The sequence below is a fragment of the Ceratotherium simum genome, chromosome 34 (genome assembly GCF_057802395.1).
Source record: "Ceratotherium simum simum isolate JZ-2026a chromosome 34, ASM5780239v1, whole genome shotgun sequence".
Classification (NCBI taxonomy): domain Eukaryota; kingdom Metazoa; phylum Chordata; class Mammalia; order Perissodactyla; family Rhinocerotidae; genus Ceratotherium; species Ceratotherium simum.
In genome coordinates this window covers 8191350-8206074 of record NC_141933.1, presented here as the reverse complement: position 1 = coordinate 8206074, position 14725 = coordinate 8191350, and the positions used below count along the sequence as shown (strand labels likewise).

Sequence of the window (14725 nt, the reverse complement as noted above, 5' to 3'; positions counted from 1 at the left end):
GGGGGAGACTATTACCCTGTAGTGGGAATGGGGTGCACCATGTGCAAAGGTTGGGGACACAGGGCCATTCCCAGTATTCAGACCCCCCCAATCTGGGGCAGCTGCTTCCCAGGTTGGCTTCCCTCCAGTGAGGCTGCACTCACATCTGTCTCTCATTGTATCTTGACTGGGAGCCACATCTGTCTCTTAGCTCAGGGTGCTTCCTGAGCCTGATCCCCTCTGTGGCCAGGACACAGTGTAGTGTCTGCGCCACAGCAGAGGAGGAGACAGGACTCAGAGGGGCACAAAGTTCCTTCCTGCTGCCTCCCCCAGACAACACACAGCAAGCTCCACAGAAATCCAACTCCCAAGGCAGTCATCCCACAACCTGGCCCAGGCCTGGATTAGGAGCTGAGTGAGAGAATAAAAAATCCTGGCAGGGTAAAGGGGACAATATTCTCTTGGGAGGGAGGGTGGTTTTAGGGACCTCGTAGGGGTGTTTCTGGGAGGAAGTCCCGGGTCCCGCTTGAGGTCCAGCAGCCCCAACAAATACACTGGCCCTGGGCACTGCATTAGGGAGCTTTTACTGGACAACTGGATGGTGGAGAACTCAAGGGGTCTGAGGAGGGATGGAGTCAGTGTTTCTCCCCATAGGAAGAAAAGGGGGAGGGCCAGGCTTTGTGGGGCTCCCTGGGGGTCTCACCACATTAGATTAGGTGAAAACTCATGAGGTAAACCATGTGCTCTAGGCCTCAGTGGCCCTGGGGGGAGGCCCACCCAGAAGCCCCTCTGGGAATTTCCTCAGCGGGATCAGGGCAGGTGTGGAAGGGATCACGGAAGGTAGCTGGGGGCTGTGGCTTTTGACTTGGTCTGTGGTGGAGGGCCTGGATTTTGCATTTTGTTTAAATTGTGGTCCAATACACATAACATAAATTTTGCCATCTGAACCATTTCTAAGTGTATAATTCAGTAGTGTTAAGTATAGTCACATTGTTGTGCAACCAATCTTCAGAACTTTTTCATCTTGCAGAACTGACGCTCTATATCCACTAAACAATGACAAAATGGGTGAATTTTATGGTATGTGAATGATATCTCAATAAAGATGATAAAAAAAAGAATTTTCAACTCTGCACCCCCCAGGTGACATTGTATCTATTTTCTTTTTTTTTTTTTTTGTGAGGAAGATTAGCCCTGAGCTAACATCTGTCGCCAATCCTCCTCTTTTTGCTCTTCCTCTACTTTATATGGGACGCTCGCCACAGCACAGCTTGAGAAGCGGTGCATTGGTGCGCGCCCAGGATCTGAACCTGCAAACCCCGGGCCACCACAGCGGAGCATGCAAACTTAACCACTACACCACCACGCCGGCCCACACTGTATCTATTTTGAGACCCAGTTCAAATGCCACTTCTTACAGGAAGTCTTATGTCTGTCCTCCATGCTTCAGTCCCCCAATCCTCAAACCAAGCACCCTCTTTGTACAAAGCACCAACCCTCCACAGTCAGCCTGGCCTTGAGACCCTTGGAGTCTAGGGCACTAGCCCCCAGCGTACCTGGGTGGGGGCTGGAGCTGGTGTCCTCCCTACTTAGGCTGCGACGTAGGGGCATGGCCCCCAGTCCCAACTTTTGAGGATAGGGTGAGCCTGGGAGGTGGGCAAGGAGGAGATTATGGGTTTCCGTTTGACAGACGAGGACACCAAGGGTCAGATGGACAAGGCCTGCTGAAGATCTCTGAGCAAGGCGGTCGCTGGCCAGCTGTCCCGTGGTACGGTCCTGGATCCCAGCCTGGCTAAACTGCTGCCTCGGCTTTCTGTTGCTCTGGCAGGTGGGCACCTCTTGGGCACCCAGTCTCCGTCTGCAGCACAGAAGATGGCTAAGTGGTTCCACTGAGGCACTGAGTGGTCCCAAGGCCCAAGGCAGGGGGGAAAACTCTGAAAAGGGCCGCATCCCCCAGCCCCCTCCCTGACCCCCTCCCTGACCTCATTGTCAGGTCTCATTGCCCACTCCTGCTGCTCACATGGACCAGTTGTTCATCCAGACAAAACTTCAGGGTGGAGATTTCATAGTATAGTGTAGGGGATGGAGTTCAGGGGAATAAAGGGTGCTGGGGTCCAGGGTCCTAGGAAAGGGTCCAGGACTGCAAGCCGGGAACTTTTGGCTGGAATACCAAACTTCTGGAATCCCACCATCCCTGCAGCAGGGTTTGAACAAGAGACCCCACTAGCACATCTTAGGCCCAGAGGGGCTGGGAGGTCCATCCAGGGAGGCCAGCTTGCCTGGGGTGGGGTGGCAGCACCAGGAGCACCTCCCGCTCTGACGCTTCACCACTCCAAGGCTGGCCCTTTAAACCCCAGACCATGATGTCACCATAGACAGCAAGGGATGGGAGGGGGACTGCAGGCCTGAGGACAGACTGCATTTCCCAGCAGCCTTGGGTGTACCACACCCCTTCCAGCAGGCATTGGCTCACTGCAAACTATTAACCAGTCCAGTGCGGGTTTCCAAGGGGGTTCTGAAGTGTCCAGCTATTCTGGGGTGAGGGTGGGGTTCCCATGGGTTGGAATGCCTGGGGCACAGATGGGGCAGGCCAAATCTTTGAACCTGGCATAGGATTGGGCCTCTTTCCTGCCAGTGTCCTGGCATCACCCCAGCTTCCTGGTGCAGACTCCTGGGTCCTCCTCTCTCCCCATGCAGTCTCCTTTCTAGAACCCAGGAGCCCAGCCCCAGTTGGACTCCATCCCACTCTGCTTCAGCCTTGTCCCCGGGCACCCGTGGGGCTTACCCTTTGGTTTCAAGGCCCCCTTTAAGTGGTGCGGGGACTACATCTCCCAGCGGCCCCAGGAACTTCCTGACGCAGCCCCCCCTTCCCAGCCCGCGGGGAGGTGCAGGCCCGGCGGGGGGAGGTGACTTGATGTCATCCTGAGCAGCTGGGCGGCGGGTGCCGGTGCGCACAGAGCTGGGGCTCCTGCAGCGCCGCGCTGCGCCAGGTCGGGTCCCAGGACTTGAGGAGAGGTCCGCGCGCTGCCCGCCAGCCCAGAGCCCGCCGGGTGCCCGCGCCCGACCCAGGGCTGAGCTGGGGGCATGCTCCGCCCCCCCCAGAGCCCGAGAGAGAACCCAGGAGCGCCGCCGCCCAGTGCCAGCGCCCCGAGCGGAACAGCTGTGAAGGAGCCCTGAACCGCCGCCCCCTTCCCCACCAGCAGCCCCTAGGGGTCGGGGACCAAAGTCTGGGCTTCTGAGAAGTGAGTGTCCCCCACCCTGGGGAGCAGATGAGATTTGGGGGGCAAGGAAGGAGGAGCTGAAGTGGGAGAGGGCACCGGGTTCTAAGATGGGGGTGGCATGGGGATAGGGCCCCCATTTTGGGGGAAGTCCCTGGTGGCCTGGATTAGTGGAGCAGGAATGGGGCCCCATTCTGTTAGGGGCCAGAGATGAGGAACAGGGCCCCATTCTAGGTAGGGGCTGGATTGGGGGATCGGCCCTATTCCCAGAGGGGTTGTTTTGGAGTCTGGGGCCTTTCCATCTGGGAGAAGGGAGAGACATGTCCCCTACGGAGGGCGCTGCACCACTATTTAGTGTCTAGGCAAGGGTAGAAGGGAAAAGAAGACTTGAGCACTCAGTTGCAGCTCCACACACTGTATTTCCTGAAAGAACTGACAGGCTCTCTCTGTCTCTTTCTTGTCAACCTCTCTGCCCTGACGTCGTTTTCAAAAGAGCCAGGGTGGGAACCCTAACTGGACTCTTCGGGACCCCCAGGAAGGACCTGAGGCCTGAGCCATCCTCCTCTCTACCCTGCCTGCCCCCCAGGCCTGGGCAGTTGCCAAAGGCCCTGGGGGGGGGCCCAGGACTGTGGTTGTGCCCCCCCCACACAATGGGCCCAAGTTAGTCAGCCCAGCCTCCCTCAGCATCCTCCAGGCCCAGAGGGAACCCCAGGGGCTCTAAAGGCTCAACCCACTGCCTGGCCACCATGGAGACAAAGCTGCCCCCTGCGAGCACCCCCACCAGCCCCTCTTCCCCGGGGCTGTCGCCTGTGCCCCCACCCGACAAGGTGGATGGCTTCTCCCGCCGTTCCCTCCGCAGGGCCCGGCCCCGGCGCTCCCATAGCTCCTCTCAGTTCCGCTATCAGAGCAACCAGCAAGAGCTCACTCCACTGCCCCTGCTTAAAGGTGAGCCCGGCTGCTGGCTGCCAGGGTATCTGAGTCCCAGAGTGGGCCAGTGAGGCTGCAGCAGGTAGTGAGAAGCAGCTGTCAGTTGTGATCAGAGGGAGTTTGGATGGCCCCTTCCACAAGAGGCACTCCACCGTTGGAGCTGACCCCCACACCCCAGACCTCTAGCCCTCTCTGCTGACGCATGGCCTGACTGGCCTGTCATCCTCGGAGGTGGGGCATCTGGAGGTGGCGCCACCGTGGGGGGCAGTCAGGGCCAAGGGTGGGGCCCACAGCCTGGGTTCCAGTAGGCCACTAGCAGCCCTACCTTCTGGAGTAGGTGCTCAGCGTGGCTCCCTGCGATCACTGTGTAGTCTCCCCACCTCTGGACCACAAGGCCCGACTGGCTGAGCCAGAGGGCACCCTAGACATCCTCGGCCCTGACTCTTCTCCCCACTTCTGGCTCTTAGAACAGAGTGCCACCTAAGAGCGCGAGGCAGTGGCTGTTTCGGGCACCTGTGGAAAGCCCAGGCATCCAGGGTCTGTTACTTTGCTTGAAAATCAGGCCATGATGCTCTCATCCTGGGTTAGGAGAAGAGATGAAGCTCCTTTACCCTGTAGGAGTGGAGGATGGGACAGGAGTTGTTTGCTTTCTGCAAGGAGTGGGGGATGGCACAAGAGCATGGGGTAGGGGAAGAGGGTACAGGGGAGGGGGGCACAGGGGAGGCTGCCCCAGGGATTAGGAGAGTCTGCCCCTGCCCAGAGCTGTGGCAGCTGGGGCCCAGGCTCAGTCCCCTCCTTCCTCCCCAGATGTGCCGGCCTCTGAGCTGCACGATCTGCTGAGCCGGAAGCTGGCCCAGTGTGGGGTGATGTTTGACTTCTTGGATTGTGTGGCTGACCTGAAGGGGAAGGAGGTGAAGCGGGCGGCACTCAACGAGCTGGTGGAGTGTGTGGGGAGCACCCGGGGGGTCCTCATTGAGCCTGTCTACCCAGACATCATCCGCATGGTGAGCACCTGGCACCTGGCCTCTGGGGGAGGGCTTCGGGGGCACAGGAACCCTGTTGACCTGCCTGCGGGCCCCTGTGTGGAGAATAAACACCACACTCTTCGGCTGGGCCTTGCCCAGCCAGCACTTTTGCTCGTGCTCTCCCGAGGCCTGGCGTGCACTCCCCCCACGTCCTTTATCGCCATGTTCTGGCTCAGGTGCTGCGTCTTCCATGAAGCCTCTCTCAGTGCCCAAGCTAGAAATCCCCCCTTTGCTGCCTAGACTGTCCATAGACCTTACTGCTTTCCATCTTGTCTACCTTGCTGGACTGCACCTGATAGAGGCAGGGATGTGTCTCGTCCACCCCTGGGTCCCCAGCCCCTGGCCCGGGGCTTCCATGAACTAGGTGTTCAGGTAGTGATTGCCAAGGAATGGATTGCTTGCTGGGGCAGGTGCTGAGGCCTGTTAGACCTTTGGATGAGGGACCTCCTGGCTTCTGCCTTCAAGGGCTCTTCCTTAAAGAACTCTGACTCTGCCCCTCAGATCTCAGTGAATATCTTCCGGACCCTGCCACCCAGTGAGAACCCTGAATTTGACCCTGAAGAGGACGAGCCCAACCTTGAGCCTTCGTGGCCACATCTGCAGGTATGAGGGCTGGGGAAGGTAGGGATCTGAGTTTCAGAAGAGGTCCGAGGAGAGGGCAGAGGGTCTCCTTAAGTCCTGGACTGTCAGATGAGGGCCATCGGGCAGGGTGAGTGGGGGAGACTGTTCCTGAACTCACCTTTTCATCTATCCCCTCCCCCAGTTGGTATATGAGTTTTTCCTGCGTTTCTTGGAGAGCCCAGACTTCCAGCCCTCCGTGGCCAAGAGATATGTGGATCAAAAGTTTGTCCTGATGGTGAAGTGGGGAGCCCAGGCTGGGTGGTGCCATGGGGCAGGACGGAGGGGCATGGGGATAGGACGGAAGCAACCTGGGCTTGGCCTCTTGCCTGACCCCTGACCCCGGGTCCCACAGCTCCTGGAGCTATTTGATAGCGAGGACCCCCGGGAGCGTGAGTACCTCAAGACCATCCTACACCGGGTCTATGGCAAGTTCCTGGGGCTCCGGGCCTACATCCGCAAACAGTGCAGCCACATCTTCCTCCGGTGGGTGCCTGCTGCCTGCCCAGCTGAGACCTGTGGAGGGAGGGGGAGAGCTGTGGGGGAGAAGACTGAGGCAAAGGCTCTCGGGCTGGGGGGCCCTGTGGAACTCTGGTTTTCTGAGTTCTTTCTTGGCAACGTATTACATAACATTGATTATATGTTGACGTATAATATATATTGACATATATATATATATATAGATATATTGACATATATATATATATATAGATATATTGACATATATATATATATATATATGAGGTCAGCAGAGAAAGGGTATTTATTTCCATTTTACAGATGAGGAAATAGAGGCTGAGAGTGATGAAGTGGTTTGCAGGGACTAGGTCAGTCCAGGGGGCCTAGGATCTAAATCTTTTGACCCTTATTGTGCAGGGCCATAGGGACCCAAAGAAAGAGATTCTTTCTGCAAATGTATATTGAGCACCAGTGCCCACTGGGCATCAGCGGCCCACATGGCTTTGTAGTTGAGACTGGCTCTGGAGTTAAACAGCTTGTGTTTGACTTTGGTTCAAATATTTGGGTGAACTTGGGCAAATTACTGAAGCTCTCTCCTAGCTCCTCATCTCTAAAATGAGAATGATAGTTATACTAACCCCGGGTCAGTCATCAAGATGAAATGAGGCAGTGCCTCCAAAGCACTCAATGTAGCTTGTGGACTGAGGCCGGGACTCTGAAATGTTAGCTCTGATCACTGTGAGACGTGATCCCTGTCCTTCAGGAGCCTGGAGTTCATTAGATGCCCCTGCTTATTAATTTTGGGGCAAGTTTCATTGAACTGCTGAGCCTTGATTTTTTCATATGTGTGATGGATCTAATAAGCCCTACCTCCCAAAATAATTTTGAGAAGTACATGGCACAGGGCCGGCCCCGTGGCTTAGCGGTTAAGTGCGCGCGCTCCGCTACTGGTGGCCTGGGTTCGGATCCCGGGCGTGCACCGATGCACCGCTTCTCCGGCCATGCTGAGGCCGCGTCCCACATACAGCAACTAGAAGGATGTGCAACTACGACATACAACTATCTACTGGGGCTTTGGGGGACAAAAAGGAGGAGGATTGGCAATAGATGTTAGCTCAGAGCCGGTCTTCCTCAGCAAAAAGAGGAGGATGTTAGCTCAGGGCTGATCTTCCTCACAAAAAAAAAAAAGAAGTACATGGCACAGAGTAGACATAGCTCTAAGTGTTTGTCATTCTTTTGGTTGACTGGCATGAAGAGCGAAGGACGCAGGCTAGGTGCCTGCTGACTGGATGGGGACCAGGTAATGAGGGTTAGGGTCTGGAGGAGGAAGAGGTTAGACTGCTTCAGAGAAGAGAGGTTTGAGCTGGGACCCGGAGTAGCACTGGTGGCTGGGCTGAGAAGGGCAATTCAGAGGCGGGGATGGATCTCGGTGGGGCCTGGTTTGGGGTACTGAGAAGGGAGCATGGCCTCTGGGTTGGGGGAGAGTTGGATTAGCATGCAGGGTGGGGGTGGGCAGGCCGGATGGCTGAGAGGGAGGCTGGGCCTGCTCCAATTGCTCTGAGCCCTTCTGCATCCTTCTCTTCCTCTCGAAGGTTCATCTATGAACTCGAGCACTTCAATGGCGTGGCTGAGCTGCTGGAGATCTTAGGAAGGTGACTCTCCCTGGGCCTCAGCTGGAGCATCAGGGTTCGGGGAGGAAGGCCTGAGACTCGGTCATCTGAGCCCTCCTCTTCTCTTCTGCCCCCTCCACAGCATTATCAATGGCTTTGCACTGCCCCTGAAGACTGAGCACAAGCAGTTCCTGGTTCGGGTCCTGATTCCTCTGCACTCCGTCAAGTCGCTGTCTGTCTTTCATGCCCAGGTAAGGCCCAGGTGGAGTCAGGGCAGCCATCTGGGTCAGACTGACACTCTGGGTCCAGCCACACTAAGTCACGAACTCACGGGATCCTCTCTCACCTTCTTTTTCTTTACTAATTCTGATCTGTCTTCCTTAGAGAATTCCCATGACCCTTTAAGGCTGATCTCAGACAGCCCCTTCCCTCTCGACCTGCCCCTGGCAGTATTAAATTCTCCTGCTTCCATATTCCCATAGATTGTGATACGAATTTCGATTATGGAACCTTTTGTAACGTGTATAAGGCCTAGTTTGCTGCATGCTTCCCAAGTGAGATCGTCGTCGTGTCCCTGCACACCAAGCATGGTGCCTGGTACCCCCTAGGTAGTCAGTAAATGCTTGGTGAGTGACAGAGTAGACACGGTAAGGGAGCAAACATCTGGCCTCCTGTCCTGGTCCTGGTCCTGGTCCCCTCCTGACCCCAGTCCTCTTTCTCTCCCGCTGCAGCTGGCATATTGCGTGGTGCAGTTCCTGGAGAAGGACGCCACCTTGACAGAGCACGTGAGTACCTTTGGGGGGAAAGGCAGGCCCCCAGCCCTGCAGGTCTGACTCCTTCCTGCCTCAACTCCCACAGGTGATCCGGGGGCTGCTCAAATACTGGCCAAAAACCTGCACCCAAAAGGAGGTATGAAGAAGGGCTTTGACATCCACCAGAGGGAGGGTGGGAGGGCTCAGCTTCTGGAGGGCAGTCAGGTGTGTGTCAGAGGAGATGGGAATTGCTGCCCCGTGTCCTACCCCCCAGGTGATGTTTCTGGGGGAGATGGAAGAGATTCTTGATGTCATTGAGCCCTCCCAGTTCGTGAAGATCCAGGAGCCCCTCTTCAAGCAGGTGGCTCGCTGTGTGTCTAGCCCCCATTTCCAGGTATGGGGCGGGGACGGGTCAGGGTGGGAGGCAGGGTATGGACTAGGAAGGTTGGCCAGTTGACCTAACATAGCTCCCTCTGCCCTCAGTTTTGCTTCCAGACCTTCCTGGGTCTGATAATGGGGAGACGATGGACTTAGGGTCAGGATACCTAGGTCAAGCCTCAGATCTGCCTTCCACTGGCTGAGGGGCCTTGGGCAAATCACTGCATCACTCTGAGTCTGATTAAGTTTCCTCATCTGTAAAGTGGGCCAACAGTGAGCTCCTCACAGGGTGGTGATGAAGACTGAAGAGAGTGTAGTGTAAACATATTAGGAAAACTGAAATGTGCTTCAGAATGGGTTGTTCTCACTTCTTCCCTTTTCTTAGTGGCCTTCAGTTTCACTAATGCCATTTCAGGGCCAGTCAGGCTTCCCCACATCATCAGGCTGGCTGTAACTGGTGTTTTCTGGTGTGTGTGCAAACTATCTCCCATTCTTATGAGCCATAACCCGGTGGAAGTCAATTCCTCCTCGCAGTGACTCTGGTACTTCAGTTTATTAAACACCTCATTTATTCTTGTAACAGCGCTAGGGAGGTAGCTACTATTAGCCTCATTTTACAGATGAGAAAACTGAGGCTGAAAGGTTAAATGCCTCGCCCAAGGTCATGTGGCCAGTGTGCAGTGGAGCTAGGATTCAACCCTGAGCATTGGACTCTAAAGGCAGTGCTCTTTTCTCCTCACTACATTGCTTCCTCCATTGGGTTGGATGAGCCCCGAGGATGGGGTGTGTGGAGGGCAGGGCACTCTCGGTTTGAGGTGGGTGTGGATACCAGGCCATGCATATACGGGGAAGCCACTGCCAGGTGCTCACTCTGCCATCTCACTGCCCCAGGTTGCAGAGCGGGCTCTGTATTTCTGGAACAATGAGTATATCCTGAGCCTCATTGAGGACAACTGCCACACTGTGCTGCCTGCTGTGTTTGGGACCCTCTACCAAGTCTCCAAGGAGCACTGGAATCAGTGAGTGCCCAGGCCTTGACCTAACCCATAGAAGCTGAGTTCAGGGCTGTCAGTCCAGACCTGGGGTTACTCCTAGCTGGAGAGGATCAGGGAAGGCGTCTGAAGATGGCCGAGGGGCAGTGAAAGGGGCAGGAAGAGGGCAGTGCTTGTGGTGTTTAGGGCTGCACGCTGTTTTTGGGGAACAACATAGATAGAGTGCTGGAGAGGGAGGTGGGGCCAAACTAAAGTTGCTCTCATCTCCTCACCCCCTCTCTTGACCCTGCCAAGAACCATCGTATCTCTGATCTACAATGTGCTCAAGACCTTCATGGAGATGAATGGCAAGCTGTTTGATGAGCTCACAGCCTCCTACAAGCTGGAAAAGCAGCAGTGAGTGTTGGGGGGCTGGGCTTGGAGGGAGACGAGAGAAAAGCAGGAAGGAACTAGCTCCTCATAGTTGGAGGGCACCTAAGAGGACAACCCCACATTCCATCTGATCAGATGTTTAGGGTCTCTCCCTATGTTCCCGCCAAGTGCTGGGCCACCCACGCCCGACTCCCTGAGCATCCTTCCAATCCTCCTCCCAAGGGCTTCTTCCAGGTATGGAGCTTCCGACTCTAGGCCTGGAGCCTCCTACCCTTCAGCCGGGCCTCAGAGAGGCAGGCTAGTCTGTCTGCTCCATGACCGCAGGCTGGGGCCAGTCTCTCCTCAGTGCTCTCCCGTAAGAGGAAGGTTCCCACAGAAGCCCTCTGCAGGTGGGGTGGTGGGGAGGGAGGCTGCACTGTAGGCAGGGACCTGGGTAGGGCAGCTGCCTCACCTTTTCTCCTTAGGGAGCAGCAGAAGGCCCGCGAGCGGCAGGAGCTGTGGCAAGGTCTGGAGGAGCTTCGGCTACGCCGGTTACAGGGGACCCAGGGGGCCAAAGAGGCCCCCCTCCAGCGGCTTACACCCCAGGTGGCCACCAGTGGGGGTCAGAGCTAGAGTTCCCCCAGAAGGGGAGGAGCTACACCCAGCGCTATCAGTCCCTCCATCCCCTCTCCTGCCCAGGGGCCTAGAGAGACACACATCTACCCCTGGCCTTGCCAGAGGGGCTCGGAGGGCTCCCTGCCTGGCCCAACACGGGCAGCTTTCACTGTGGGGAGAGGAGGAGAAGCAATGGTGGTCCTGGCAACAGAACTCTCAGGCCCTCGTGGCAGGACTTGACCAGGGCAAGTTTGACCAGGAAGCTGCCATCAGGGATCTGCCCCTGCCCCGCAAAGCTGGACTCCAGAATGCAGGCAGGTTCCCACCCCCTGCTCTCGGCCCAGGGCAAGGGGACTCAGTCCCTCGCCCGCCCCACCTCGTGCCAGCGCGAGGTCCTTCCTCACCCCACCATGGGATCCATGGTCTATTTATTCTCTCCCAGCTCACCCCCAATACAGACACTGTCCTGGGCCTGGGGCATCCTCCTTCCCTCCCTTCCCTTGCCCTGTCCTTCCTTGTTCCCTTTTTATTTATTGGGCAGGGGGAGGGGTGAGGGCACAGGCAGAAGAGATTCCCCATGTCCTGGGGCAAGGAGGGGGTCACAGTTACCGTGGTCTGTCCCCCTTCCCCTGGCTGGGGGTAGACTTAATAAAGAAAGAAACTCGAGGACTGCTTGCTTTATTTAGGGGTAGGGACAAAGAGGGCAGTGAAATGATGAAAGGCTGGTTAGGAGGCCAGGCAGAGGCAGAAATGCCCCTCTTCTCAGGAGGTGACAATCACAGAATCTTAAGAGGGTTGGAGCTGTTGTCCTCAATGAGGCTCAGGATGGACAAGATATACTCCAACTCAAACCTCTGACCAAGGGGAGGGAGGAGGGGAAAGGATGGGCTAGTAGCGCGAGAGGCGACACATGTCACACTGGCAGGTCCTGGCCGTGAAGATCTCCAGCTCCTCCCTCCGGTCCCCCCCACACTGCAGCTGCACCTTCACCTGTGGGAGAGGGGGTCCATGTTCCAGCCCCCTTCCTTGGGCCATCTTAGATTCCCGTCTTCTCTGTCTCCCCCAGTCCCCAACGAACCACCATTGGGCTGGGCCCCCTCACCTTCCTCAGGCCGCTGATGGTGCAGCACTGAGAGACGGAGGTGATGTTGTGTCGATAGCCACTGGCCACCAGCACGGAGTAGCGGGAAGGGAAGGCACTGGACTCGCAGTGGCCCACACAAGCCTGTGCCACATGGGAGCCCTGGCAGGTGCCTTGGCGGTCACTTCGCACTGTCACGTTGAAGGCTAGAAGGAAACAGGCGAGTGGTAGATAGTGCCTCTGCAAAGGCTCGCCCAGCTCTTCTGCCGGAACCACATGGAGGGGGCTACCTGGCCCTCAGTCCAGTCCATCAGCTCTTGGGTCCCACCCAGCTCTCTGCTCCCAGGGTTACTTACGGTGCAAGTAGCAGCCTGGGATGGCTGCCTGCTGCCCCTGGCCTTCAGTGACCGCCAGGACCAGCAGGCAGAGGAGCAAGGTTTGGGGGGACGCCATGGGCATCTGAAACACAGTGGGTAGATAGATGTCTCTAGATGGGTGTGCAGGTGGGAGGGGGAGTTCTTTAAATACCACATGCCTCCAGGTGAATGAGCCAGGGCTAGGTTGGCCTTCCTGACTGGAGTGAAGCAAGCCTGTGAGTGAGGCTGTCTTTTCCCTTTGGGAATCTGCCTTTGGGTGTGTGCGTGTGTGTCTGCCTCTGAGTGTCTCTCCGGATGGGTGTGAGTGTGAGCAGCTGTCTCTGGATGTGACGTGTCAGCCCCCTGCAGTGATTCTTCCCCGGAATTTCTCCCACCATCTGGAGCACAAACATCTGCCTCCCTCCACCTGCCCCATCTTGGCCTGCAGGACCCTCGTGGGCAGTCCTGAGGCCCTCCCAGGGCTCCTCTTGCCTCAGGGGGCTTACCACTTCCAAGGCCCAGGAACTCAGTGGCTTGCTGAGTGGGTCCTCGTGCCTACTGCAGGTCTCCAGACGGTGCTGGCTCTCCGGATTTTTATTTGCCAGCATTCTGGAGCCACGCCCTCTTGGAGATCGGCTTTCAGGCCTGCCTCCCTGCCAGAGGCCTCAGAGCAATCCCACCTGGGAGATCCAGCTCCTCTCTGAGGTGTGGTCCTCAGAGAGCTGCTGCTTTCTGCTTCCCTTCTGTCTCAGAGCTGCCCGAGGTCCAGGGCTGGGGGAAGTGAGGTGTGGAGAAAAGTCCAGGAGCTGGTGGACTGGGCGGCTAGTGTGCAGCTGGGAGAGAGGGCTGGAGACTGGACTGAGTTGTGGCCACCTGGCACACCTTTGCTGTGCAGCCTTGGGCAGGACACTCCACTGTTCAGGGCCTTGCCACCCCAATCTTAAAGCTACTAAACTCAACTCTGCCTGTCTCTTTTATCCACTGCAGAGGAAAGGGGTCGGGGAAGAGATTCCTATAGACAAGGGAAATGACACCAGTGGGCGTCTCCTGAAATGTGCTGGGTGGCAGAGCCAGGAGGGAATGGGGGTTTATAAGTCCATTTCAGAGCTTCACTTTCACTGCCAAGTGGATGACTTCTCATCCCGGGAGTCAGCTTGAGCATGGGGGCCCCATTAGTCCCTAGAGTAACAGGGACCTGACTCCTGGAAGAGACTGAAGCTGTCAACCCCAGCAAATCCCATTGTTTAGTTTAGCTCTGGCTCTGGTTTTACAGGTGAGGCAACTAAGGCTCAGAGAAGGAAAGTTACTCAAGGTCACACAGCAAGTTAATGTCAGGGCTGATTCGGAACCCAAAAATCTCCTGCTATCCATACATGGTGCTAAATTACACTAAATTACAAGGGGCAAGAATGTGGCAAGTTGGAAAAAGACCCCTAGTCAGCAGTAGCCGCAGGGGCTGGGTCGGGGTGGAGATCCGAAGGAAGTCTGTGGTGATTTGGCCCCCACATCCCAGGGCCATGCCTCACTGACCTGCTCAGAAAGGCGGAGCCAGCCACACAGACTAGCAGATCTGGAAGGCACTTGGGAGCTCATCAAATCCTACCCCTTCATTTTCTAGATGAGAAAATAAGAACCAGAGAGGGAAGCGACTTTGCCAAGGCTTCACTGTAAACTAGTCAGACTCAGAATGGACTCAGGATCTCCAGATTGTGGAGTTGTGCCTTTCAGCAGCTTTGTAAACAGGCCATGTTTGGGACAGGAGAGCAAAGGCTGTAAATGCAACTTGTCCCAGTCCTCCAGTCCTCACACGTGACAGCCTCCCCTTTGGCCCCCCTCCCCTCAGGTCCCAGGCCCTCCCACAGCAGCAGCCCACCTCTCTTCTCTTCTTCCCACCCAAGGTAAAGGCAGTGAAACAATGGGATTCCAAGGACCTTTGCAGTCCAGCCCCAGCTCTCCCACTCATCACGTGAACCTTCCAGCACCTGACAGATAATCAGCTCTATTTAAAGACTAGGGTGATGAGGGCTCCTTACCTCACACTGTGGCCCATTCTAATACTGGACATCTCTAACACTTAAACATTTTATTTATTTATTTTTTTCTCCCCCAAAGCCCCAGTAGATAGTTGTATGTCATAGCTGCACATCCTTCTAGTTGCTGTATGTGGGACGCGGCCTCAGCATGGCTGGAGAAGCGGTGTGTCGGTGCACGCCCGGGATCCGAACCCGGGCCGCCAGCAGCGGAGCGCACACACTTAACCGCTAAGCCACGGGTCTGGCCCTGGACACCTCTAACACTTAAAAAGTGATTTCCTTGTTCTGAGCTGAAATGAGTTTTCCTAAATTCCCATCTATTATTTTGATC

The 14725-nt window shown here is 56.3% G+C and overlaps 2 protein-coding genes across 4 annotated transcripts; one reads left to right on the top strand and one right to left on the bottom strand.

The window, feature by feature from the left end:
- Window positions 1-2532: 2532 nt before the first annotated feature.
- On the top strand, window positions 2533-11590 carry PPP2R5B (protein phosphatase 2 regulatory subunit B'beta). Of its 3 annotated transcripts, none has more exons than XM_004437577.3 (14): window positions 2533-3221; window positions 3691-4142; window positions 4932-5128; window positions 5651-5752; window positions 5913-6005; window positions 6123-6253; window positions 7819-7878; window positions 7979-8087; window positions 8568-8621; window positions 8695-8745; window positions 8863-8982; window positions 9858-9985; window positions 10253-10354; window positions 10795-11590. In XM_004437577.3, the coding sequence occupies exons 2-14, from the start codon at window positions 3944-3946 to the stop codon at window positions 10940-10942; spliced, it is 1494 nt and encodes a 497-aa protein (XP_004437634.1). In that variant the 5' UTR covers window positions 2533-3221; window positions 3691-3943; the 3' UTR covers window positions 10943-11590. The 3 variants fall into 3 exon arrangements, with proteins under 3 accessions (XP_004437634.1, XP_087278801.1, XP_014648475.1); XM_087422675.1 differs by having other exon boundaries at window positions 2535-3221; window positions 4057-4142; XM_014792989.2 differs by lacking the exon at window positions 3691-4142 and having other exon boundaries at window positions 2535-3221.
- Window positions 11587-13041, bottom strand: GPHA2 (glycoprotein hormone subunit alpha 2). The gene is made up of 4 exons (XM_004437578.3): window positions 12868-13041; window positions 12362-12464; window positions 12027-12211; window positions 11587-11914 (listed from the first exon to the last, which is right to left on the bottom strand). Exons 1-4 carry the CDS (start codon window positions 12967-12969, stop codon window positions 11813-11815), a joined length of 492 nt encoding a protein of 163 aa, XP_004437635.2. The 5' UTR covers window positions 12970-13041; the 3' UTR covers window positions 11587-11812.
- Window positions 13042-14725: the final 1684 nt, after the last annotated feature.

Bases quoted from the DNA above. Each gene is read 5' to 3' on its own strand.
- GPHA2 (XM_004437578.3), bottom strand. From the start codon at position 12,969: ATGCTGGCAAATAAAAATCCGGAGAGCCAGCACCGTCTGGAGACCTGC. The intron at 12,212-12,361 runs GTAAGTAACCCT...GTTTCCTTCTAG, and splicing joins CCCAGGCTGCTACTTGCACC to CCTTCAACGTGACAGTGCGA. The intron at 11,915-12,026 runs GTGAGGGGGCCC...CCTCTCCCACAG, and splicing joins CCATCAGCGGCCTGAGGAAG to GTGAAGGTGCAGCTGCAGTG.
- PPP2R5B (XM_004437577.3), top strand. From the start codon at position 3,944: ATGGAGACAAAGCTGCCCCCTGCGAGCACCCCCACCAGCCCCTCTTCC. The intron at 5,753-5,912 runs GTATGAGGGCTG...CCCCTCCCCCAG, and splicing joins CTTCGTGGCCACATCTGCAG to TTGGTATATGAGTTTTTCCT. The intron at 8,088-8,567 runs GTAAGGCCCAGG...CTCCCGCTGCAG, and splicing joins TGTCTGTCTTTCATGCCCAG to CTGGCATATTGCGTGGTGCA.